Here is a 27,950-nt window from a genome sequence, read left to right on the forward strand (position 1 = left end):
CAATGATTTTCAATCTTCTCCCCCATATAATCATCATTTATTAAGGGGGCCGGCCGGCTAATGCCCTTTTTCAAGGACAGGACTTTGATATTCATACCACTTAATAAGGTGACTTGGGACATCTCCAAACCGCATATGATTTTCGCCTCTGACCTTCAGTTTTGTGACGCCAGGGCGATTTATCCCGAAAATAACCATTTTTTCAAAATCTATCTCCTCCCTTGATATTTAATATTAAGACCTGGGATTACTACCATATATAGACCTGATGTAGACCTCCAATCGAATGGAGAGTTTTTTTTCTAAAAGTCATTTTTTTGCAAGATATGAATTTTTTCAATATGGTAAAAGAAAAAAAATAAACCCTATAAATCAGGAGAAAAAAAATTTAAAAAAATTTAAAAAAAATACGAAACAAAAAAAATTGGAAAAAAGGGCTCTATTTGATTGTTCTATAATGTCTTCCTGAGTTATATACCAAATTTTCAATGTTATAGCTTTTTTAAAACTAAGTGAGAAAGATAGATTTAGAAGGTCAATAAGTATAGTTTTGAGATACGGGCGTTCAAAGTTTTCCTTCGTATTTCTATAAAGACAATGTTAATAAATAATGATTATTATGAAATGACAATTTGTCCAAAATTGCCATTTTTTTCCTAACTATACAAACCTGAGGTCCTTTTACAATAGGAAGGTACTAGCGGCAGCTGGATAGGTCGTAAGCTTTCGAACAAGGGGTTCGGTAGTTAACTGCTTGTCCGACAGGCGCGAGCGCGCGACTGGTAGGTAAACAAATCACTTTTGCTTTTGGCCCAAGCAAAAACTGCAGAGTGAGGGGTGGCATGAGGTGGGGCTATGTGTAAAAGGACCTCAGGTTTGTATAGTTAGGAAAAATGATATTGTTATAATACAATAAAGTTTCATACATACTTACCTGGCAGATATATACATAGCTATCGACTCCGTCGTTCCCGACAGAAATTCGAATTTCGCGGCACACGCTACAGGTAGGTCAGGTGATCTACCTGCCTGCCGCTGGGAGGCAGGACTAGGAACTATTCCCGTTTTCTAATCAGATTCTCTCTTCCACCTGTCTCCTGCGGGGAGCTGGTGGGTCCATTAGTTTTGTATATATCTGCCAGGTAAGTATGTATGAAACTTTATTGTATTATAACAATATCATTTTCATACATTCACCTTACCTGTCAGATATATACATAGCTGATTGACACCCTTTGGTGGAGGGCAAGAGACAGCTAGTTACTGACTAGACAGGTAAACAACATATGTTGTAGGTATTTATAGACCTTAGTTCCTCTGTGTTTCTAGACGAAGGATTGACTTCCTAGCTATTGCATAGGAGTCTGCTTCATCTCAGAGCCTTAGCGAGATAGTGATCTGTGGCCAAGAGTTCTTGTGGATCTGTCGATGGGGTCTCTTCCACTTACTCGACAGAATCCTAACTGGCGTTTGTCAATGGGAGCACATCCGCTTATATGACAACACGCACTTATTTAAGGAGCGCAACACCGATCCCGATCACCTGTTCCTAACATGAGGGTTCGCGCTAAATTGAAAGAGAGTTATCCCCCAAACCCCCAAACTCCTTTCAAACCTCCAATAAAAGTCATTGAGTTAAAATAAATTCAACTCCTTACTAAAGGATCAGTGTCGGCTCCTTATCCCAGCACGTTTCATCCGCTGATACGTATAAACCAAAGAGAGAGAATCTCTCGTAGGTTAACTTGACGTCCTTCGTGTAATGAGAAAGCCAACCCATAATTGCTCTCCTATATGGTTAACGTTAATATGTCTTCCTGACATATTGTTACGAAAGAACAAGAATTTGCAACAGCTCGCACTTTAGAGCTTTTTAGATTCTCAGCTGTTTGAAGGTAATCATCAAGTCACTTATGAAATGCTCTAGAGATCACCATTGTTTCAAAGAAGACTAGGACTTTCTTTGAACTGGATCTCCTCTGGATTGAAGCCTAAAGCCTGGCTTGCGCCTGGCTGGCGCGAGGAGTATCCTGTTTAGAATACTCATGGCGCCTGACAGTCGTAAAACTATTCGAATACTCCTGGCACCTGGCAGGAGTATCGCTCTTCGCGAATACTGCTGGCGCCTGTTAGGAGTATAAGCTTCGGAATACTCCTGCGCCTGGGAGGAGTAACGTGCTTGGGATCCTCCTGGCGCCTGGCAGGCGCAAAGCGCCTCGAATACTCCTAGCTTTCAGCAGGCGCCTGGCGCCTGGCAGGCGCAAAGCGCCTCGAATACTCCTGGCTTTCAGCAGGCGCCTGGCGCCTGGTAGGCGCCTTTTCATCAGGCGCCTGGCGCCTGGCAGGTGCGCATTTTCATCAGCGCCTGGCGCCTGGCAGGCGCAAAGCGCCTCAAATCTCCTGGCTTTCAGCAGGCGCCTGGCGCCTGGCAGCGCAAAGCGCCTCGAATGCTCCTGGCTTTTAGTAGGCGCATTAATGTTCAGAATACTCCTGGCGCGTGGTAGGAGTATTAAGTTCCGAATACTCCTGGCGCCTGGGAGGAGTATAAGTTTCGTATACTCCTGGCGCCTGGGAGGAGTAACGCGCCTGGAATCTTCCTGGCGCTTGTCAGGCGCAGAGCGCCTCGAATACTCCTGGCCTTTAGTAGGCGCATTTTGTTCAGAATACTCCTGGCGTGTGGTAGGAGTATTAAGTTCCGAATACTCCTGGCGCTTGGGAGGAGTATAAGCTTCGAATGCTCCTGGCGCCTGGTAGGAGTCAAAATTCTAGAATACTCCTGGCTCCTGGGAGGAGTATCGAGGTCCGGGTACTCTAGGCGCCTGCAGGAGTATCTCTTCCCGAATACTCCTGACCTATGGGAGGCGCATCTAGTTCCGAATACTCCTGTGACTTGGTCGGAGTATCGCTCATGGAATGGCCTTTCGCATGGTTCCAGTATATGCGCTTAGCGGGCGCTATACTCCTATCAGGAGTTTCTCTCTTCTCCAGTTGGCTCTTGTTGCTTGGATGAAGATCTTGGCCTAGAACGATCTATAGTAAAGTCAGGCTCTTTGCGCCCTACTTGGCGCCTGGCTCCTAGTTGGCGCCAGACGCTTGGCAGGAGTTACTTCCTTCCTCACGTCTCGCCTGCCTAACGCATCGCTCCCCCCAGAGATGGCCGCTTGTGCGACAACTCCCCTGTAGGGTTCGTCGCGCTCGACAGGAGATCGGTATTTGGATCTCTTCATCAGAAGTTTATCATCCTTTTTACGAGTATGATCTTTAGAAAGTACTCCTACCAAAGACGCTAATTGCTCCTGCACATTCATCACAATTTTAGTCGTTCCATCCCGTAGACAATAGGAAATCTCAAAATTCCAAGAGACAAGTCTTCCTCCGCGGAGGATCATTATTGCATACTTCCGTTGCTACGAGTTCTCCTCCTACATTGTTTTTGACGAGTTTTTCTCGTTGCAGAAGCTTCCCTATCCTTGCCCGAAGGAAGGGAAGGAGCTTGGACTTTTAAAGAGATTCTGAGCTGAAATGGTTGATTTCTAGCTCTTGAATGCATCTCTCTGAACCTTTTGGGAAGTAGTTTGAGCCCTTCTCGCATTCCAAAGACTCTATCAGTAAACGTTTAAACATTTTCTTCTTCTGTAGATGACAAGTCACTACATTACCCGACAACGAAACCTCTATCTAACACGTTGATCCAGGAATAAAAGGCTTTAGTTCTCTTGCCAAACCTACTATGCTGGCCAGAACCCATTACCGAGTCGTCATAGAATTTGATTCCAGATTCTAAATCCCAAAATTTCACTTGTCCTCTTGATCGTTTAGGCCCAAGAGAACATTTGATTAGGCGCAGTTCCATTTTGTCGGACCACGGAATCTGAGGCCCAAATTAGGATCCCAATCTAGTATAAGATCTCTTAATCTTATCGTATAGAAGGTATTGTATAAGATCCCGAAGATCTTAATTCTTTACTATGTCTAATATTCTTTGTCTAGACAAGATATCTTTTCACTGTGTTCATGATAGCATAAATTACCAAGGTGATTCTTCCCTCTGAAAGGGAAGAAATCCTTATGTAGTTTCACAGAGGTATCGGAAGAGGACAGTTTCCCCTTTCTATCTAGCACGATCTGCAGCAACTCTATGTCTTTCACATATTTAAAGGAATTATCAAGCTTACCTTGAAAAATCCTCTCATTCATATTTACTTCTGGTCAGTCTGCACGCAGACAGACTCAGAGTGAATAGGTTTTTCAGGTCTAATATTTATAATAGATTCCGATCAAATCTCTTAGAAAAACCTTCCGCACATGCGAAAGAAGACGTGACTTCTGTGAATCCAACCTTTATTTCCAAAATGATGCATTCATCTTCTTCCTTAGATGGCCCATTTATTTTAATATGTGTTAAGAATATATACAACTAGGGGGGGCAAAAAAAAAACTAAAGTTATTCCCCTCTTAAAATTTTTAAAGATAGCGTATCTTGCTACCTCTCTTGTTCCGAAAAAGAAGCAATCTATAATAAGGTCGTTCATCTTCTGCCTTGCGAAGATATCTGTGAGTATTTTCCGCAGGGTCTGACAACTCATTCCAATGAATGTTAAATCGTGCTCTGCCTAATTAAAATTCTTTATTATCCTATCACATTGTGGTAACAGCATTCATCTATGAACTCTTGTAAGGATAGTAGGAGCGCTGTAATTAACCACGGTGTGTGCGTAAGGCTTAAGCGTATCGTTTATCTTAAGTGCATTTTCTACTACATTCTTTCTCGCCGAGGCAGAGAGATATCCTTAGCAACACGAATACGATTGTTATTCATGTTTGCCTAAAAAAAATTCCCTCAATTCGTGGTTAAGTCCATGATTTTCTGGGAATATACGGTGAAGCATTCGATCCTTTAGAGAGAAAGATGTAACCCCCATTCACGACGAGAACCGGATGGTACTGGATTGGCTCACAATTCCAGCCGTGTCGTTCACATGCCTGGCTGCCTTCATTCTGAGTTGCCAGTTACTCCTTTCAATGAATGGAAATAATAAAATTATTCTCGAGTCTAAGTCAACTCTCATAATGCAAATTTTAGGCAAACAACCTTTGTTAAATACCGAGGCTGAATAGGTATTGTCGTATAAACCTTTTAAGCGAAGTCTTTACTTGTAAAATGCTTTAAGGATATAGACAATCCCGTAGCGAACCAGACAGGCAACTATGGTATGCGTATTATGACTTGTCCTTCAGTAATCATATACAGCAAGCCTTATACACACTCTTTCCTTTCTGACATGCGAGAAAGAATATGAAACTTAATCTCTTCGTTCATTTCGTCAATAATCCCGAATGAGTATTAGTCGAAGATATTGCAATGACAACCGAGGATCGAAGATAATCTCTCCAGCTTTTATTATCTTGGAGATAAGTCCGTATTTTACTCCTTTCTTATCTGGAAGAGCCTCTAATCCATGAATGAGAGCTCGTACGAATCTTGTTCAACTTCCAAACGATTGCACCTCTTCTGTAAATGGTTGGTTGCAATCTATTTTGGAAGGATGGATGAATATCCTCTTACTAATCCTGAACTAATTCTCACAATTCTGCTTTATCTTCCATTCCTCAATTTTTGGGGCAAGATTGAGCAACCGAAGGAGAGCGCTTCCTTTCGAAAGGAGAAGGGCTATTCGCAGTATCGACTCTAACCTGACAAGGGCTACGGCAGCCTGTGCTACATCTTGAGTCCCTGCCTGAAAAAACCGAACTTGCTCTAGCCTTTATTGCAATAAGACGATCCTGACAAGGGCAACGGCCGCCTGTGCGACAACTCCCGTCCATATCAGGAAAAGCCTTGAATGTCTTTCACCCTTCGTCTGGAGACTCTCGGCGGTTTGTTAAGCTCTTCTTGTAGGAGAAAGTGTCTGGCGCTAAGCAGGAGTATCTTGCCTAGCATACTCCTGCGCCTGGTAGGAGTATCACGTTCCGAATACTCCTGGCGCCTGGGAGGAGTATCATGCTCGTCGGCATACTCCTGGTGCTTGGCAGGAGTATCGCGTTCCGAATACTCCTGGCGCCCCGATCTCTGTATATTTGTTCTTGCTAAGAATTCGACAATACTTCCATTTTCGACATAACCCTCCCTTTCTTCTGAATGAAAGGACTTCCATTTCCGATGAAGATCCTGGTTCATCGTGCTTCAGGCGCTTTGCGCCTCGTTTCAGACGCTTTGCGCCTCGTTTCAGGCGCTTTGCGCCTCGTTTCAGCGCTTTGCGCCTTGTTTCAGGCGCTTTTAGGCGCATTGAGCCTCTTTACTGGGGTTTCATGTCCAAGGCGTTAGAAGCTTAAAAATTATATATATGTGTGTAATCATTAAACGAGATCCATATAAATCATTCAATCAACAAATATCCTTTAATATCTAATTCGATCTCTCAGAATAGATATTTTTTCATATACATGTACCGATGAGGAATTTATTGAAATAACTACTTTAAATCCCCATGGGATAGAGCCCCCCCCCCCGTCCAGCTGTACGGGGGGGACGAACCCGATAGAGCAATGCCTCTACCGCAATCTTCTCTCCGTCTCTTCTGAGGTTCCGATAGCCAGACGAGAGTATCTTGCATTTTCATTTAACCTACGCCGTTGAATGTTTCTTCTCATTATTCGTTAAGACGATAATTAATAAGGGGAACACATTGAATTAGGATGCCTTTCCAATGGCTATCCCTGGCAGTCTGGGACATTCTACAGAACCTGCCGAGGGGACGCCTGATCGGTGGGGATTCTCCATAACCTCCGTACGGCTTTCGACATTCCTTCTCTCTGGGCCTGTGAGTCTGGAAGAGGTCTAGGCCTGGGAGCGAGACAGAGCCGATCAGACGCACCCTCTAATGCAATGGGGAACACTAATCATTCTTACCTTATAATAGGCTCGTAGCTTGAGCTAAATTCCTTTATCTTCAAATTGCAAATGAATTTGTAGTTTCTGTGAAGTAAGAAGGTGATGAGGAAACAACACTACTAGTACTGTTAATATTCTAACTGCTTGTCAGAACGAGGGCTATTAAAGCTCCTAAAGAAAGCATATCTAGTTCTATGTTTTCTGACTTCCTCAAATCGGAAGTTACCTTATTTTCCTCAATCAAATTCTAACATTTATTACACTTCATCAATGAATAAATATTTATATTTCCCTTTCTTGCAAACTATGTAATTGTCTACCGAACACTTCGGTAGTTACATATATTCTTTCTTCGAAAACTTCGAAGTTAATTCTTATTAAAGTTATTAAAAAGTTATTAAAAAGTTATTAAAACGTATGCCAAACCAGCGATCCAGTACTTCCCTGTAAAAGTCGGCCAGAAGATCGATGGCGATGAAACACGAAAATCCATCAGGAGGGAAAGCAAACATATGTTTACCTTGCCAGCGACAGAGAGAATCTGATTAGAAAACGGGAATAGTTCCTAGTCCTAGCCTCCCAGCGTCAGGCAGGTAGATCACCTGACCTACCTGTAGCGTGTGCCGCGAAATTTCGGAATTCGAATTTCTGTCGGGACGACGGAGTCGATAGCTATGTATATATCTGACAGGTAAGGTGAATGTATGAAAATGCAATTTTGGACAAATTGTCATTTGTTCCGACACGGCATACAAACCTTCGGTCCTTTTACAATAGGAAGACTCACTTCTTGGTGGGTGGAATCTGAGTCTTTTGTGAACAGACTGGTGTTCGCCCAACCTTGGAAGCCTCCCTGGTCGTAAGAGCGAGGGAGGGATCCAAGCCTCTGTCCGATTGATCGGGGTGTGCACCGCAGGATCAATGGTCAGACCTCTGGACCAAGTACTAAGAGAGAGGCAAGCGTATCTCTTCGTACCAGCAAACAAGAACAAGTTCCTATTTGCAAGAGGCAACAACGTTATGGTTTGTCTCTTGTTGGCATCCACTTCCCCCCCTTGTAGGAGGAAGTGGTGGATATTCGCTCCCATCCCTAGTGAAAGGGATAGGATGGGGCTCTGTCGAGTAGCTCACCGGCATCTCGTCCTTATCCAGCAAGGTGATGACCGTATCCCTCTACCCACAGGTAGAGGGGTAGAAAAAGATAGGAAGAGAAGCCAGTCACTCTCTCATTCACTTATCTATTCTTACAGTCACACCAGGACTCGATGCTGTTCAGCCTGCTAGGGTCTGGGTTAGCTACACAACGTGTTGAGCAGCCACCACGGGTCCTAAGGAAAACGATCCAAGGACCTGTGGGCAATATCCAAAAGGTAGAAGGAGGTGCCAGTGGTCTGGTTGTACCAGACCCCTGCCTTCAGCCTGCGCCACGGAGAAGTTCTTGTGTAACTCGAGGGAGTGTACTTCTAGGTCATCTTGCTGCTGACGAAGAGTCTTCAACACTCCGCCTGGAGTCGAGTTTCTTCAGAAAGCGCGGTCGCGCTTTCACACGGCAAAGCAGCATCTCCTTCGCATCGAAGGCGGTGAAGTCCATTAGGGAGGGGACTGTGAAGGACTCTAACCGATCGTCAGGAACCGAAGGGTTCAGAGTCTTCGCTACGAATTCGGTACGAAATCGAGCGTCACGAATCCCCATCCCCTGGATGCTTGACTTCGCAGGCAAAGTCATGCAATTACCTCAGAGGAAAAGAAGGGAATTGTCGTATGACCTATCCCTCTTCTCGACTTCGGTGATGTCCTGTAACCCATACTGGTCTATCCGTCTGCAGCGAAGTTGTTGTTCTCGGTAGTGGATAGGACACCGACACTCAATGTTTGGGTGTCGATGGTATGGGTACTGTGACAAGCCGTTAGGACGAAGAAAAGATTGTTATGGAACAACCGAACTAAGTCCACAGCGAAGTTCGTAACAGACTTGGGCGCTCTGACAGCTGCCTACTGACTGCGTTCGGTAGGAGGCAAGTTGTCCAACGCACCCGAGCAAGTCACGTGACCTTCGCCTTAACAGGGTTATGCCAAGAGACTAAACAAATAATTTGTTCGTCACCGATGCCAGAAGGCAAGGTGATGACTCTCTTAAGGCATGTGCCCAACAGGCGAAAGTCAATTGCCTTCTAGAGACCGAGGTCCTTGATGGCAAGATATCTCATAGTATAGTTGATTCTCGGGTAAGGAGAAAACAACACTATGTGACTTGAAGACGAAGGTTGTACAGAAAATGCAACCTACGTCTCACAGCTGAACCGAGAGAAGGATTCTCAAGATTCTGAACCTGTGCTACAAAGACTGAGAACGCTAACCGCTATTGATTGCTGTCCGGTGAGGATCGTAGTTGCAATAAAAGCGGAGCGCTTCCAGTAATGAAGACAGGGAACTACTGCCTGAAGAACTGCTTCTCATGGCTGAACATTTGGAAGTAGAGCTGTCAGGTCGGAGAGTAGGCGATGTCTTCTGACATATCTGTTAATTCGGGGCGAGCAATGAAATTGCACACCTACGAATACGAGATATTTTGAAGACAAACTCAGATGTCTGCAAAAATCATTCGCATTATCGCAGTGCGATGCAGCGGTTGACTAGTACAGAACTTCTGTTACCGTGCGGTAAACAGAAAGATGACAGAGTCCAAGAGATATCTCTGTTGAAAATTCTCGCAATGTCGAAGGCGATGAAATCGAGCGTCACAGCAGTAGATGGTCCTTCATTATTGCGAGAATCCCCGTTAATCAGAGACCTAAGTCCATGATTGTTGGGCAGAGATACGGTTCGGTAGTCAATCCAACCAGGGGAGAGAGAGACGTAACCAACCGTGCATCTCAGAGACCTAGCTGATACTGAGCCGCTATCAGGCAGTTCAATACGCAGTAGCTCTCGGTGACTCGTCATCCTGAGTTGCCAGGTAATCCATTATTCCACGAAGGAATGCGTTCGGCTAGAACCATCGAGCATAAAGAATACGCTCGAGCAATTATATTTTAACCGAAACGGATTTCGGTAAATACCAAAAGCTGATTTGGTGTTGTCATGACAATACCAAGTATCTAAAATCGAAACTGATAACTGCTGGGAGGTGCAGGCAACCCCAAGAGTTGCAGTTCAATTAAGATACAATTCGTCTCGGTCACAAACCGTAGAGTTAACTACGGTATGCGCCTACCCCACGGACAATTCAACTGTTAAAGAATCATGTCGCGAGGGTAATATACGTAGTATATTTGTAGGTTCTGTACCACGACCTCCATCCTAAATTCTTTTCCCCTCGAGGAATGAGAATAAGGATTGGAGATCGACCAGCCTTCGTTTCTCTTTATTCAAGAGAGTGAAGGAGAAGTCTTTCCCAAAGGAAAGCTTCAATGGTGAACAGAATACCGAAGACGATAGTTCAAGCCAAACTGGAAGTTCCCGTCCGTTCTTCTCTATTCCAGGTTAAGCGCCTACTGTGAGATACTCTTCTTTCAGCAGCGGTCTTCTTCCAAATGCTAGAAATTACAGGAATTCGAGCATAAGCGAGGTTCCCGATTATCGTGTAACAATTATCGGGGATTCTCGCTCACTTTGGACCGTGGTCTCGCCTGAGTGTTTGGAGATCGTAAAAAAACTCGAACACTCTGAGTGCGCTAGAAATTCCGTAGAATTCTAAGCACTCTGCGAAACCCCCCACCGAATTCGTCAGACGATATCGGCTGGTGGTCCTCTCGATTCCCGTAGAAATCGAGAGAAAGGGGCAGGATCCCTCCTCAATGACGGGGCCGGGGCTTACGTCAGGTAGGACCCGAAGGTCCCCCCCGCCCCCCGGTAGCGCAGCCCCTAACGTGGGATCTTACAGAGAAATCTCTGTAGGATCCCTCCCCTTTCCCTCGTAGCCGTAAGGAGAGAGGGAATGGGGAGGAATTGGATACTGGCTCGCCTTCCCAGCGGATCTAGCAGTTGGAGAAGAAAGGAGCAGCCATCGCCTTACGGCGATGGCCTCTCAGAGCCTGGGAAAACGTATCGTCAGGAGAAAACGTTTTCCCGAGGAGGGTTACGAACTCATACTGTAGGTAAGTGTCTGCCGCCACTGTGAACGTCGTCTGGGTGGGGCTGATCGACACCTGACAGTAGAGAGCCGATACCGCTCCGACTCATTCCAGTCCTCGTCGAGGTCGAAACCTCAGGAGGACCGAAGGGGTATTTAAATACGGTGTCCGAAGACACGTATAAACGCCTCTGTCGCAGTAGAGGAGGTGAAGTAGCTTGTTCGACCGTCCAGAACTAGAGAGAGCCTTCTTGTCCGGAGACGAGAGACTACCTGGTTCAACACAGTCGGCAAGCTCCGATCGCGGCCGACCCACCGTCGATTTGGGTTCCCTCTCGGGCCCCAAAACGACTCGAGCCGAGACGTGGCTCTGCTGGTGGGAGCGGCGATCCTTCCCCGAGGTCATTGTGCTGACGAATCAGCGCCGTAACCTCGGCAAAGTTCCTCTGGATCTCGGAAGTCACAGCATCTTGCAGAGTGGGACCGTTAAGCCCTTCGAACAAGAGCATATTCCGAGACCTTCCTCCTAAGAAGGGGGAACAGCGACAGCCCTCTCGGTCTTTCCCCATCCACTTGCGCATACGCCCTGGCCGGTCCAGAACCGTGCCTGCACGTAGGGCGTTGTGGTGGGATCATGAGGGGCGCACCCCTCACGATCACTCCTCAATACCTCGCTCCTCCCGGTGTAACCGGGTGGTGATTGAAGGTACGGAGAGGCAGACCTGACGCTCCCCTCGTTGCTCGCTGGCAGAACCAGCAGGCTTGGAGGGCTGCAGGCGATCGTCAACCCGCGGTGGCGATCGAGCTGCAGGCCTGGTCGACCGTCTCGCTGTGGAGAACGGCTGGACTGAGCACAGCGGCTCCGATCTCGAGTGTCAGAAGAGCTGGTGCTGGTTGCCGTACCCGGTCGCTTTCTGTGAGAGCGACGGTTAGGCGACCTGCAGGCTCCACTGTCACAGTGAGACCGGTGCTTGTCCTCACGGCACGTCACGTCGCTGGTTCCAGCCGTGGCTGGCACCGGCGAACTGGGAGGACCTCTTCCCAGCCTCAGCCCGTGGTCGGTCCGTGGACCGTCACGTCCCCGGGTAGCCAGCTGTTCGCCGCGAGAGTGAGAGCTGGTCTGGTGAGAGTCGCATGAGCGGCTGTCCACCAGTCTTCCGCCCCGTGCCGTGAACCTGACGCTGAGCGGACTCAGAGGTCTGGTTCCTGGCTGCACGGTCGCTGGTAGCGACCGTACACTCGGTACCTCCCGCGAACGAGAGGCCGAGACGGACCCTGATGCAGTGGCAGAACCACTGACACCAGGCGAGGGAGTACCGGTGTTAGCCGGTACCCCTCTGGTCCCCGTAGTCTTCTTCCTTGCGGAAGAAGAGACGGGCCCCGCTCTACCCGAAGGAGCAGGAGGACCAGCGGAAGGAACCCTCCCCGCCACCCGAGGTGAGACGGGTCCCGAGAAGCTCCCGAGGGAGACTTCTTAGGAGGGAGGAGGCAACCTTCTTCTTCCTCGGCTTGTGAAGCCTTAGAAGTCGAAGGGGAAGAGGCGGCAGCCGACGACGATGAAGAAGATTGAAGACGACGACGACGACACCTTCCTCCTCTTCTTCGTCAGCTTCCTCAGGACAGACGTAAGATCTGCTATCAGGGCGGAGCCGGGGCTGCTGTAGCCGAAGCCACAGGCCCGGACGCACCTGTACAGACAGACCAAAGTCTGGGTAGTACCACCACGAACAGGGACGACATCAGCAGGTATGGGCATCTCAGGAACAGCAGGCACAGCCAGCACAGCATCGGTAGGGACAGCCAACGCAGCAATGGCAGGGACAGCCAGCGCAGCAACGGCAGGGACAGCCAGCGTAGCAACTGCATGGACAGTCAGCCCAGAATCGGCAGGTACGGCAGGCAGCACCGGAAACACAGGAATGGAGCATCAGCCAGCAACATCCTGGTACCGGCGGCAGGTCCAGGGGCGAGCTCTAGGGCAGCGGAAGTGTGGTCGCTGCAGCGCGGCAACCACGAGCGGCGGCGGCACGCCCCCCTCTCGGTATGGCGGAACGGCACTTCACAGCGGCTGTAGGCAAGACTGTTACCACGTGAGGCGAGTACACCAGGTGAGGAGGGACGTCGTCCACCTGGTTGCGTGGTCACCACTCCATGGGTGACCGCAGTAGGCCCAGACATAGAACCGCAGCCCCTGGACACTAGCACGCCCTTGCAAATGGAGGACGCCCATACCTCACCAAGGTCCACCCTCGTGGCAGTAGCACCTGCGGAAATAACAGTAGTAGCGATTAGTGGGGGGGAAGTCCCCTCGCGCGGAGGGGTGAGCCCTCTCTGAACGAGTGGAAGACCCCTAATACAATTGTACATCGGGCACCGAGCGCCCTACCCCGCGCTCGACGGATCGGGCGAGGAGAAGAACGCCGATAACCTCCCCCCCCCCAAGGGGAAGGCCATCTGTGGGAGCTGAGCGTGGGGGGGGTTCTCGTTCCCCACCCCGCACAGTACCCATGTACCCAACAACAATATAAGAGCCCGAGAGCAATCGTGCCATCGGCCCGAATGCAAGGGCATAAGGATCAATTCCCTGACTGAGCGGAACTTGAACCAAATAAATATTGATGCAATCAATTTATATATGAAAATGAAAAGACTACTGCGCTTGCGATTTCACTTCATACAAATAAAAGGGGAAGGATCAATTCCCGGGAATAGCGGAAACATTGATCCCAGTAAACAATGCAATCTCAATAAAAAATGAAAATGAAAAAGAACTGCACTTGCGATTTCACTTCATTCAAAAATAAAAAGGGGGAAGGATCAATTTCCGGGTAAGCTCGGACACTGATCCAAAATGAGTATTGCTACAATCAAAATAATATATGAAAATGAAAAAGAATACTGTACTTGCGATTCCACTTCCATACTGAATAAGTTTCCGTGCCGAGCGCATTCGTTCGGCAACGGGCATACAGGTCAAAAAAATATAAATGAAAGAGCACTTACTTACGATTTTCATCTACACATTTCCAACCCAATCTACGCTCGGAGCGAGCGCTCCCGCCCTCGGCACCGAGCATACACATACGAGGATCATTTCTGAAAATGAATTCCCGCACTTACGCCCTTCAGTCCCGGCACTCGGGTAATCGGAGGGCGTGGTGAAACCAAGATCCTTTAATTCACAATTGAATTCAATGAAATGATTGTACTTACAATTCAGTTTCACTAGATAAATAGAAAAAGAAAAACACCAATCATGCGAAAGCAAACGACGATGAAGCGGGCAGAGAGCGATGATACACGTCCACCACACGCCAGCAGGCCGAAAGCAAAAGTGGTTTGTTTACCTACCAGTTGTCGCGCGCTGCGCGCCTGTCGGACAAGCAGTTAACTACCGAACCCTTGTTCGAAAGCTTACGACCTATCCAGCTGCCGCTAGTACCTTCCTATTGTAAAAGGACCGAAGGTTTGTATGCCGTGTCGGAACAATTCATATTTCATTTTTGGGTTTTAAAAAAACCAAAACTTTGTTATTTATCATGAATGAAGATCTCTTTGCTCAAAGATCGTCGTAGCCTTGGTCACAGTGTGACGCGTGCTGTCAAGCAAGACGGAGGCGTTACTAAGCAACCCTCCACCCTCTCTCTTCACTAACTACGCATATATGATATTCTGTAATAATACTTGAGCGATTTTTCTTCGTCTGTATGTTAGCAAGATGTTTTCCTTGTCTTTTCCTCATTGGCATGATGAAATTCTTGCTGAAACCTACATAAACATACGTAAATGCAGGCGTATGTCAGAGGTGAAATGGAAACGTGTAGACCATTCGACGTCCGTAACCGCACTAAATCAGGACTGGACAATGGACTTGGCCTGAAGTCTCCTTCTCGACTCGGGGAATGTCTACAGATGCCATTTCTCCCAATTTCTTTGACAATAATTATCAAAATTTACGATAATAGAGGAAATATTGCATTTTCTTGTACGGATCAATGTTTTAGGCTTATTGAGTTACGTTAACTAATTACCCTGTAACTACGAAAGTAAGAGGAATTTTGACGAAATATTTCGTATACGTATTCTCAATTGCCATATGAAGCTCCCATGAATTTTTCATGACTTTGCATTTTCGCCCTATACCTCCATATATAGGCGTTCCGGCCGGCCCCCTTAAAGCTCTTCTTCACCACTGTGCTCAGTAAGTAATAAACAAGTAAATTATTCATTTAGCATGTACTGATTAGTCACTGGTGTCATGTTCTTAAAACACCAGCTTCATAGGTGTGGCTATCAGTAAGTAATGAACTTTTTCTTTATCCATACAATTTAACTATTTCTCATTGTTTTTTTCATTACTATCTGTGTGAATTATTTTCTATATTATTAAATGCTTACTTTTCCCTTTTTCTTCTCTGTGCAGCAATAAAAACGATCACATTAAACTTTATTTACGCCTTACTTTTACCCCAAAGTTTTATGGGCACTATCAGTTTCATTTTCTATGTAAGTAGGCTGACTTTGCATTTATTCTGTCTTTGCATTTATCAATTTACTTTCATGTAGTATATGCTCACACTGAATTAGTGTACCAGTTTACCTAATATTAAGTACTCTATCCTCTATGTGGTTCATGAGATACATTTATCCTGTTGCTAATTACATGTGGAATGGTGAATATAGTTAATTTATTCCAAATTTTGATAGTTAACATCCCTTGATAACACATGATTCATATCACTATATTATTCTGTAAATATAGTGCATAACATATTCACACAAGGTTTCCATGAATGATATACAATAACCTAAGCTCAAGCAGCCTATGATGTGTTTTTGAACAGAGTGAAGACTTTGTTAATTCTTATATGCCTAACCAATTGAATAACAATATTTCTGTAATATATCTTTGATAAACCCTGCACACACACACACACACACGCACGTAGATATGAAATAAAATTCTGTTCGAATTTTCATATAAAGATATCAAAACGTAAGTACAAAAGGGTAGCTACTTGCTTCAAACACACATACATACTCACATGCAGTGCATACAGTAGTACTCTTCTTTTATTGTTGCATTTATTAATGTACTTAATAGCTTGCAAGAACCTCCTAAAATTTACCAAGAAATAATGATAAATAATAGAAGAGGGAAAAAAAGAATTATATATTCACAAACAACTGCTTCCCTAACTCTGGTGTATCATTTAAGCTAACCTGCCAGGTTTTCATTACCTAACAGATTCCATTACGCATTAGGCAGCTGCACACATGAACTGTTTATTAAGTTGAGGTACTACTATACTCTCTACTTTTTTAGAAACATATACTTGGGAATTGCCTGGTATTTCTAAATGGTGGTACCTGGCTACCTTAATTACCTTTTAATCAATCAAGGGGCACCTCTTATATGGCTTTCACTACATCAAAACTCAAATTACCCTCTCATTCAGGGCATTAAAAACAAAATAAATAGATAAAAAAATAAAATAAAAAACAAGACTTCAACATGTATTGGCTACCATCTCTTGTGCTTATGGCCAGTGTGAATGTACATTACTTCCATTCCAAACCTGAAAGACTCTTACCTGACAAGCAACTTGTTTTACATACTATAGACTGTGACTTTACTAGGTACAAGACTTAGTTCCTGACTCATTCCAGTCACCAAGTGTTCTACTGACTTCTAAGGATATCTAACATTTAAAACATTTAGCATCTTGTTTTCCTGCCCTAAATATTGAGTTAAGCATGCAAGACTGAAAAGTTTGCAAGTATCCCACTAATCACACGGGGAGACCCTCCTCCCTGCCCCACAAACCTTACTGCCTCACAAACTATACATGAAAAGTAAGGTAATGACAGATACACATATGGATCTAAATGGCTCATACACAATATGTGTTAAAGTTTGTACTTCTCTATCAGCCCCACATTTTGATTTTTCTTATTCAACTTACTTTCTCTAAAATACAGAAATTTACACACTGGAAGAATAAGCCAAGAGCCTCATGGCATCAATGTTGTTCTGGGCCTTCTCCAGCCCAGAATTTTGAAATGAGTCCCAGATCCACAATAACGCAATTCATATTCATGGCCAACAATACAGTATTATGATTTTCCTTCCAGCCATGTTTGCTAATTATAAGAGGCATTTCCAGATTTCTTTTTCCATATTTCCATCACTGATAATGAAGGGAATGGACTTTTGGAAAGAAGTAATGTGTATACAATTTTAAAAAGTTGGAATTTTTTTTCTAAAACTTCCATCTTCCTGATAGAAAAAGAAAAAACTATGACCTTTGGAACATAAATATTAGGCATATATATATCTGACAGGTTTGTACAAACTTTTTTGCTTTAAATAATAATATTGGGCTTGTATGACAAGCTTGTTTTGCGTGACAAAAATACAGTTTTTCACTGTGTGAAATATCAATTGCCTTTTAAGTTTTCAGATTGAATGAAGATTATACTTTAAGCAGTTTTTTGAATTACCTGTAGACAAACTTTCTTCCATAAGTATCAGTCAAGTAATACATACCTTAGACAAATGTGCAGCAAATACTTTTAATTTTGAAAGAAATCAAGCAACAACAACAAAATTTCAAAATTCACAAGCTTGGTAACCAAAATTTGGCACTGCAAGCCTGTATACAATGTCAGGCAATGCAAGAACTTAAAACTATAGACTGAGCAGATAAATGATTAAGTCACTGTATATTTCAAAATATAATCAATGAAGATAAATGCAGCTTCCATGATTAATACTTGAAATCACAACATATGAAAATGCTCCTTCACTGTTAACTTTCTATCTAAAGTAAAAACATCTTCTAACAAGACTAAATGCTGACTAAAAGGGAACAACCAATAATGATGAAATTTCTTCAAAGCAATAACCTACCTTAAATAGAGGAACGTAAAATTCATCAGTGGGATCAGTAAAGTTCAAGTTGATCCCCCAAAGGGCAGCTTTTGATATCACAAATAGATACATCACTAACACAGATATCGCACCTTGAAGCAAAGAGAAAAATAGTCAGTACGAAATTTCCTTTAAAACAGATAAAATACTTTCTATCACTCCTAATATCTGTGATATTCACGCAGCAAGAGTGAGAGGGAGAAAAGTATGTGGATACTTTTTACATGATAATTATTATTATCATTATTATTATGACATATTGTTATTACTACTATAAAAAAATTTGTTTTAATGCATTCAGCTTATGCTTCTTCTTTTTTTTTAAATTCTTAATGTCAGCTAGTATATTAATACAATAAATTTCCAAAGGACATGGCAAGATACACTATTTTTATTGTTTCAATGAAAACAGGCAGTCGTCTACAGAGAGCAAATACTCGTAGAAAATGATATTGTTATGTTACAATAAAGTTTCATACATACTTACCTGGCAGATATATACATAGCTAAGACTCCGTCGTCCCCGACAGAAATTCAAATTTCGCGCCACTCGCTACAGGTAGGTCAGGTGATCTACCGGCCTGCCCTGGGCGGCAGGACTAGGAACCATCCCCGTTTTCTATCATATTTTCTCTCTTCCACCTGTCTCCTGCGGGGAGGCTGGGTGGGCCTTTAATTGTATATATCTGCCAGGTAAGTATGTATGAAACTTTATTGTAACATAACAATATCATTTTCATACAATCAACTTACCTGTCAGATATATACATAGCTGATTGGCACCTTTCGGTGGAGGGTAAGAGACAGCTACTATATGGAATAGACAGGTAAACAACATATGTTGTAGGTATAAATAAAACCTTGGTTCCTACCTGATAAGGTGGTAGACTTCGTGGGTGTTTTGCCCAGTAGTCTGCATCACCTCAAGAAACTTTAGCGAGATATGTGATCTATGGCCAAGAGTTCTTGTGGGTCTGCCGATGGGGTCTTATCCACTTACTCGGCAGAGCCTAAAAGGACTTTGTCATGGGTGCTGATCCACTTATATGACAATACACCTTATAAGGAGCACACAACCAATCCCGACCACCTGATCCTAACCATATGTTAGAACTAAGGATTGTTACGAGTTATCCCCGAACTCGTCACAACAACCGTAACTCAAAAACCACTACGCACACATACATAACTTTAAAAAAAAAAAAACAAAAAAAAAAATTATACCCAACTAATTGGATATGACAAGAATTCTCTTACTGAACAACATAGACGGCCGCCCGTGCGAGCCTAAGTCCTCTATTGTTCGAAGAGACTCTCGACCATATCCAAAAAGAAGAACAGTATATACATAAGGATTGGTGTAGGCTCCCGTACCCAGAATCGTATCTGCCGATACGTAAGGACCTAGAGAAAAACACTTCTCATACGTCAACCACGCACGTCTTTCAAGTAATGAGATGCAAATACTGAGTTGCATCTCCAATATGTCGTATCTATGATGTTTTAAAGCGACATATTCTTATAAAACGAGAGAGACGTCGCAACCGCTCTTACTTCATGAGCTTTACTCTCAGTAGTTGTAAACTGTTCGTCAGGACAGACCTTATGAGCGTCCGTAATGACGTTTCTTACAAAGAACGCCAGAGCATTCTTGGACATCAGTCGTCTTGTGGGGCTTTTACCGCGCACCAAAGACCTTGTCTAGAGCCTCCCAACTGACGCTTTCTCTGAAGGTAGAACTTCAGCGCTCTAACAGGGCATAGAGACCTCTCTGCTTCTCTGCCTACGAGACTCGACATTCTTTGACTTCGAATGACTTAGGCCAGGGTTATTCGTGGGATTCTCGTTTTTTCGCTAAAAACAGGGTCTTAAACGAGCAAATAGCCGAGTCTCCCTTGAATCCTACTTTATCCTGCAGAGCTTGTAATTCAACTAATTCTCTTTGCCGTAGCTAAAGATAATAGGAAAGGCATTTTCTAGTTATGTCTCTAAACGATGCCAGATGAGGAGGTTCGAATCTATCCGATGACAGATATTTGAGGACTACGTCCAGGTTCCAGTTCGGAGGTACTGGTTCCTTAGACTTTGAAGTCTCAAAGATCTTATGAGATCGTGGAGATCTTTGTTATTTGCCAGATCTAATCCTCTGTTCCTGAATACAGCCGAGAGCATACTTCTGTATCCCTTTATTGTGGATACGGCTAGATGAGATTTTACTCTCAGGAATAGCAAGAAATCAGCAATTTCCGCTATAGAGGTAGAGGAGGAGGACAACTTCTTGGTACCACCACCTTCTAAATACTCCCACTTCGACTGGTATACTTTCGTAGTGGAGGTTCTGCGTGCTCTCGCGATCAGCGCTTGCCACTTCGCAGAGAAAAGCCTCTCGCTCTGACAAGTCTTTCGATAGTCGAAAGGCAGTCAGAGCGAGAGCGGGGAGGTTTTGATGGTACCTTCTTGAAGTGTGGTTGTCTGAGAAGATCCGTCCTTCTTGGTAGGGATCTTGGAAAGTCTACGATCCACTCTACCACCTCCGTGAACCATTCCTGGGCCGGCCAAAAGGGGGCTATTAACGTCATCCTCGTCTCCTTTGACGCCGCAAATTTTTAAACTTTTTCATTACTAACCCCAGGATTTTGAATGGGGGAAAAGCATAAACGTCTACTCGAGACCAGTTTAGCAGGAAGGCGTCCACCATAATTGCTCTTGGATCTTCCCCGACCGAGCAAAACACTGGGAGCCTTTTTGAAATGAATGTTGCGAAGAGATCCACATGAGGAGTTCCCCACAGAGACCGAGAGATCGAGACACACTTCCTCGTGTAGTGTCCATTCTGTATGAAGGACCTGGTTCCTCCTGTTGAGACCTGCCGCCCTCACATTCCTTACTCCCTGTACGAACCTTGTCAGCAGGGAGATGTTCCTGTGAGACGTCAAAGTAATAGATCTCTCGTGAGCTCGTAAAGGAACGAGGAGTGACGTCCCTCCCTGTTTCCGAATGTAGGCAAGTGCGGTGGTGTTGTCCACGTTTACTTGCACTACCGTGTTTGACACCAGCGGTTCCAGGCTCTTCAAGGCCAGATGTACGGCGAAGAGCTCTTTGCAGTTTATGTGCCAAGACACCTGTGCTGGTTCCCAGGTGCCTGACACTTCCTCTGAGCCTAATGTCGCTCCCCAACCTCTCTCCGACGCGTCGGAGAACACACTAGGTCTGGGTTCTGTGTTCTTAGAGAGATCCCATCGTTCTCTTCCAGAGGGAGCAACCACCACTGTAGGTGCGACTTTATCTCCACTGGAATGGGAAAAACGTCCGACAGTTGTCCGGTTTTCCAGCTCCAAGACCTCTTGAGGAAGAATTGAAGAGGACGTACATGCAGTCTTCCTAGAGGGACGAATTGTTGTAGCGAGGAAAGCGTCCCCCTCCCCAGAAGGCTCAACCATTCCCTCGCTGACGTTTGTTGCTTCTCTAAGAAGAGAGAGAACTATTCGCAAACCTTTTGCGATTCTCTCTTGCGAAGGAAAACTCGAAAAACCCCGAGAATCCATCCGAATCCCCAGATAGACTAGGTCTTGTCTGGGGGTCAGCTGAGACTTCTCGAGGTTCACAAGCAATCCCAACGCTTTGATTAAATCGAGGAGTTAACTTTAGTCCTCCAAGCACTGTCTCTCCGATCTGGCCCCTGATGACCAGTCGTCCAGATACATCGAGACATTCACTCCTTTGAGGTGAAGAAACCTCGCCACATTCTTCATCAGGCTTGTGAAGACCTGAGGAGCTGTGGACAGGCCGAAACACAAGGCTCTGAACTGAAAGATCCTTCCCCCCGTCATGAAATGGAGGTACTTCTTCGATGAAGGGTGGATCGGGAACGTGAAAGTAGGCGTCCTGGAGATCTAAAGACACCATCCAATCTCCCTGACGTAATGACGCCATGACTGAAGCAGAAGTCTCCATGGAGAACTTCTCCTTCTGAACAAATTTGTTCAGAGAGCTGACGTCCAGTACTGGTCTCCAGCCTCCCGAGGCTTTCGCCACCAGAAAAAGGCGATTGTAAAACCCCGGGGAGCGTTGATCCCGTACCAATTCTATCGCTCTCACTTGTCCCACATTTGCTCCACCATCGATCGAAGAGTATCCCTCAGCACAGGATCCTTGTATTTGGCTGAAAGTTCCCTTGGTATTGACGTTAAGGGAGGAGTGTTCAGGAAAGGGATACGATATCCCTTCCTTAAGATCGCCAAAGATGACGCGTCTGCATTTATCAGTGTCCAGGCTTCCACAAATCCCAGGAGCCTGGCACCTACTGGTGCTTGGAGGAGAGAATCTTCATTTTCCTTTCTTAAAGGGACGAAAAGCAGATCTACCTCTCTTCTCTGGAGCCTTCCTCCTTGTGGAAGGTCTGGAGGTCGAACACCTCGAAAGGGCTGCACCGTTGTACTGGGTCCTTTCTTGTCCGATGCAGAAACAGGTTTCTTCTTTCTTGCTGACTGCGTCAGCAGATCCTGAGTTGCCTTCTCAGTTAAAGAATGCGCAATGTCCTTTACTAACTGAGGAAGGAACAAAAGTCAGATAGAGGCGCATATAGAAATGCTGCTCTCTGAGGCATGTGAGACTGCCTTTAGTTAAGAAGGCGCCATATACAGTCCTTTTCTTTAAAAGACCTGCTCCAAACAAAGAGGTTATTTCAAAAGATCCATCCTGTACCGCCTTGTCAATACAAGACAATATGCATAATAGGGCTTCAGGTTCGATTCCTTCCGATCATGTGCTTTCTTGGACATTCACCCCAAGGGACCAATCTAAGAAGTTAAAAACTTCCAATACACGAAAGAGTCCCTTGAGGAGATGATCCAGTTCCGAAATACCCCATGTAATCCGTGCAGAATTGAGACTTGGACGCCTTGAAGCGTCAACCAAAGTCGAAAAATCTGTTTCGGTTGTAGACGGGAGAGCAATACCCATATTCTCTCCCGTCTGATACCAAACGCCTCTTTTCCAGCCAATCTTGCTGGAGGCATACAGAAGACTGTCCTTACTAAGTCTTTCTTAGACTTCATCCAAGAGTCTAAGGAATGTAAAGCTCTTTTCATCGATATGGTAGGTTTCATTTGAGAAAAGACGAAGGCTTCTTCGTCTTAGTACTGGAAAAGAGCGAGCGCGGAGAAGGAGGAGCGGCAGGAGTCAACTCGTCTCCGTACTCCTCCAGTAGTAGGGTAGTCAACACCTTATAGTTAGAGAGACCTTCCCTTCCACTATATTCGTCATCCGAGTTTTCCTCTAACTCGGGATCCACATGCTTCTCCGCTCTCCTTTCCGAACGTTCGTCTTCTTGAGGAGACAAACTCCTAATAGGAGAGGGGCTAAGGGAATGATACTCCTTCCTCTTTCCCGCTCTAATAGTCTTTGAAGGCGTCATAGGTTTCGGCTTCTCTAGAATTTTAGAAGACGCTTCCCGCTTACATGACGCTTCCCGTTCGCCAAGCGTCATGGATGACTTCTTTTGCTGACGTCTCGATGACGCTTCGCGCCTGGAAGACGCTCCGCTCTCCAAAGGCGTCCTACTTGGCGTCATAATATTGGACGGAGCGTCATGTCTATGCTCCTTTTCCCAATGACGCTTCGCGTCTAAAAGACGTCTTACGTCTCTCTGGCGTTACGACACTCTCGTAAGCACCTGTTCTCGCTCTCGAACTAGACGTTTCTGTAAGACGTTTAGCCGTTTTCCTTTCCCGTCTGTATGACGCTTCTCGTTGAACAGGTGAGAGAGGACGAGGTACTTCTCAATTGGAAGCGTCACGTCCTTCCGACGTGGCGCTAAAACTCCCACTAGAGATGACAGTTGCTCTTGAACTGCCATGATGATCTTTCTTGACGCTTCTCCCACGTCCAGTGCATGACGTCTTTCGTCATCACTCGGGGGAGAAGAAGGAAAGGGTACTTCCGCGTACACTTCAGGTGACGCTGACGCCCCCTTCGCTTTCTTGCTAGATGACGGAGCGTCATCTGAGAAACGCTCTGGACTGGAATCTATGTCAGGCTTCATATGACGCTTCAGCGGTCTTGACAAGTTCGATTCCTTCCACCCTCGTTTAGGTGAGGGAGAGGGAGATGACGAGAAACACTCGCGAATGACGCTTTTTCTAAAGCGCCCTTGAGCCGCCTGCCACGAAGCAGAGCTAGCTGAAGGGACGTCTGACCGTTGGGGATCCCCCACAACCTCCTTAAGGCTTTCGACTTTCCTTCTCCTCTGGGCTTGTGAGCTTGGAAGAGGTCTAGGCCTGGGAGCGTCGCAGGGACGATCAAACGCCCCCTCCACAACACTGGGAGAACTCACTTCACAGTAATGTTCACTTTCACTAGCCTTACCTTTGAAGTCCGCCATCTTGGACTTCATATCTCTAATTGTAGCTTTCAGATTGGCGATTTCCGATGCCGAATCCGAAAAAGCACTCTGAGAATGAGATACATAGGGAGAATCTACATCAGTAGGATTAGAATTATCAGTGAAAGGCTCAATAGGCCTTGAACTCACACCTTTCAATCGTCTAATTCTATCCCTCTCTAACTTCTTCAAATAAGAAGTCAAAGTCTTCCACTCTTCTGCATTCAATCCCTCGCATTCCTTACAAGTATTAAAAGCAGAACACTGAAACCCCCTACATTTACGGCATACAGTGTGAGGATCAACCGAAGCTTTCGGTATCCTCACCCTGCAGCCTACATTCACACACATTCTCACACTCACATTAGAATCAGACATACTGAGAAAAATCCAAAAGAGTTATTCCAAAAACAGTCCACAGTAGCGAATGCCAAAACACGATCCAAAGCCGAAAAACGTTGATCAAAGGTTGAAAAATGAATCTAAGTCAGGAGGTAATAACAACAATGTTGATACCACCGGCGACAGAGAAAATATGATAGAAAACGGGGATGGTTCCTGATAGTCCTGCCGCCCAGGGCAGGCCGGTAAGAATTCACCTGACCTACCTGTAGCGAGTGGCGCGAAATTTGAATTTCTGTCGGGGACGACGGAGTCTTAGCTATGTATATATCTGACAGGTAAGTTGATTGTATGAAAATAAAGGTTTATGTACAGGTTATGGAATGAGTTTGTTTAAGGGTAGCAGAAGTCCAGACAGTTGAATTTTGCTGCAAAGCTTGCATTAAAAGACTTTGGGACTTCATTTGCTTGTATTGACTGAGGAATTTGGAGGTTTCTAATCCTGCGTCCCAACTAGTGTGACTGGTGGGATGGTTCTTTCTACTACAAGGTGATCATTCATCTTATTAACACCAGTTGGCTATTTATGTTTCTCTCTCAGTCTCTTTCTCTTTCATTGGTATTTGGCATCAGCTGATTTTTTATAGTTATGAGAAATTCAATTTCATTTACAGTTTTATGTTGGGCATTTTTCTAGGACATGCAAGGCTTCAAGAAGGTGCAGGCTTTGACAGCCCCATGCAGTCTTTATAATTTTCACTGGCTGAATTAATTCTTCTCTTTCTGGTCTATTCCAGTGTTCATAGCAATAGTTATTGAGTAGCATCCTTCTGCAAGTGACATGAGAGAGAGAGAGAGAGAGAGAGAGAGAGAGAGAGAGAGAGAGAGAGAGAGAGAGAGAGAGAGAGAGAGAGAGAGAGAGAGAGAGTTTTATAATTTTTCAAGTAAGTGAAAAAGTCAGAAAAAACAGGAAGACAGGCTTCAAGTAGACAAAAATTCTTTTCATCACAATATGCAATGAACCATGCCTACATCCTTTGGTAAAGAGCAGTGGCCAAGGACCTCTGCAAGGGGTGGTCACTGTAGCCAACTCTGAAAAGCTGCTCTCTCCAGATTGCTAAATAACCTCCATGCATGAAGATGTAGTTAATCTGGACAACTGGGAAATCAGCTGATTCAGTACATCCTTCCAAAATAGAAAAATGATAGGGTCATCTGCAATGAGGTCTAGCAGTTCTGAAAACACCTTTTGCCAAAGCTAAATTGGAGAATGAGATTTATCGCAGGACTCATCTGCTCAAATTCCACTGGAACTTGTCTCAGTCCAAAGGGGGAAAGGCATCATAATGCAAGGGACTGTTACATAATGCAAGATAGACAAAAAAATTAGACAGTAATACAATAGACTATTGTTCTTAAACATAACACACCTTCTTAACAATGCAATCCATAATAAATTTGAACCTATAAATTATTCTGGAATTTACAACAGCCATCTATAGCAGGAATTTTAAATAAATGATAAATCACCATTTTTTTCATTTTCAGCACAAAGCTAGTTTCAAATTCATTTCGTATTATTTAAGATCTTGGCAAATTTTTTACACCTAAAGTTAAAAAAAATTATTTCTTGTATTGAAAACTCTTATTTGGTATTTCAAATACCGTCAGTTCAAATTACATTTAGCTAAAAGGAAATTAATAAACCACAGAAATATTCTCACCTAAAGAATTGAAATAGGTGAAGATTTTGGCATCCCGTAAGTTTAATATGAAGATAAAAGGAACGATGAGGTAAAGAGGCACTGTAAGATCCTGCTGCCACCAACGATGGAATGTTGAAGGTGCATCAGTAAGCTGTTTAACAGTGGTATCATTTGGGGGACACAGTAATGCACTTGAGGAGTCATTATGGAGTTCCCCTTTAACAGCATCTGAAAGTACCTTTCAGTGTAATCTGTGTAAATTTTTCCCAACTCTGGTTTTCCAAAGATGAGAAAAGTAAACTAAAAAAATATTAAAACTTGTGTTAATATTTAGCAAAAATTATTTGAATGTATTTTCCAAAACCGTTCCTTAGATTATAATAATGGTGATAGTACAGGCTCCTCAAAAATTTCTTTACAGGAACAGACTTTTTAATTTTGGCTTTCAAAAACTCAACATATGCTGACACACAACACAAAGTAAAGAAAAAGACCAAAAAGGCAATAACAATTAAACAAACACGGAGGCACTAACAGGAAAAAAACACTAAGGTAGTGCTGAGAGAAATATTATTATTCTGAAAAATGAAGCATGAATCGAAAAGAAGTGAAAGCACTTTAAGCAAAACAAGCAACAGGAAAATTAAGTACTTAACAGGAACTGCCTAATTATTATATTGATGCTAAAGCATAAGGAAACACACATGAAAACATAATTTCACAATGAAATAAAAGCACTCACAAAATCAGACAACCAGTTAGTAAATGGAAAATGGAAAGAAATAAATGAAATGATGAAGAAAACAGATTTTACACATTTATTGAACTACAAATACAAAAGATAATTAATGAAAAGAGAAGCATAACATAGTGCTATTCCCTTACCATAAATAATTTCTCCTGTATTGAAGAGGAAGTTAGACATGAGGACCCAATACACAACTTGAGCTCCTACAAGAGTTAACACAGAAAAACTCACACTCAGTCCTTCTGTCAATTTGCCAGCCACACCTCCAAACAACTGTCTACAAAGTCTACTGAGTTCTATCGTTGGACCTTCAATTCCTGCAAAATTAAAAGTGCTTGAATCATTCCTCAATGTTTCCTATATGCTGGAAAGAAAAATCCAAGTACATTATATGACTTAACATAATTTGTATTACTGAATATTACAAAAACACTAAAACAGTTAAAAAGAAACTTTTCATATCTATAATATGACATGTAGCTCAAAAGCAGAGAAAGAATTTTGCTGAATGTCACCCTGATGTTACAGTACGTACACGAGTGCCAATTTTCAATTATATTAAAATGAAATCCTCCAACTTTTCAAAAATGTACTAGAACAGCAAAGCATATAAACATTAAAATTTTCAAACATAACATGCAAGATAAATGCTTCTTTTCTCCAAACACTACTTAAATAAGAGAATCAGGTTTGACAAAAGTTTGCAAGTACAGAGGAAATGTGAAGAATATAGGACTAGTGATATAGGAAAATACATTTATGAAAAGATGGAAAAGGAGAACCTATATAACTTATAAAACAAAGTATAACAGCATACTACACCAACACCTTTCACTTGAATACAAGATTACAAGTAAATGATAGGCTTTAAAAA

The 27,950-nt window shown here is 44.1% G+C and overlaps 1 protein-coding gene across 2 annotated transcripts in view; it reads right to left on the reverse strand.

Annotated features, from left to right (window-relative positions):
- LOC135197943 (neutral amino acid transporter 9-like) overlaps window positions 1-27,950 on the reverse strand; it is a 63,155-nt gene that overhangs the window by 26,576 nt on the left and 8,629 nt on the right. For both annotated transcript variants that reach the window (XM_064225227.1, XM_064225226.1), the window contains exons 7-9: window positions 27,214-27,393; window positions 26,347-26,556; window positions 17,878-17,990 (exon numbers count right to left, since the gene is read on the reverse strand). In XM_064225227.1, coding sequence (XP_064081297.1) covers window positions 17,878-17,990; window positions 26,347-26,556; window positions 27,214-27,393 — 503 coding nt within the window. The remainder of the gene's footprint in view (window positions 1-17,877; window positions 17,991-26,346; window positions 26,557-27,213; window positions 27,394-27,950) is intronic.

This window comes from Macrobrachium nipponense, chromosome 21 (genome assembly GCF_015104395.2).
Source record: "Macrobrachium nipponense isolate FS-2020 chromosome 21, ASM1510439v2, whole genome shotgun sequence".
Classification (NCBI taxonomy): domain Eukaryota; kingdom Metazoa; phylum Arthropoda; class Malacostraca; order Decapoda; family Palaemonidae; genus Macrobrachium; species Macrobrachium nipponense.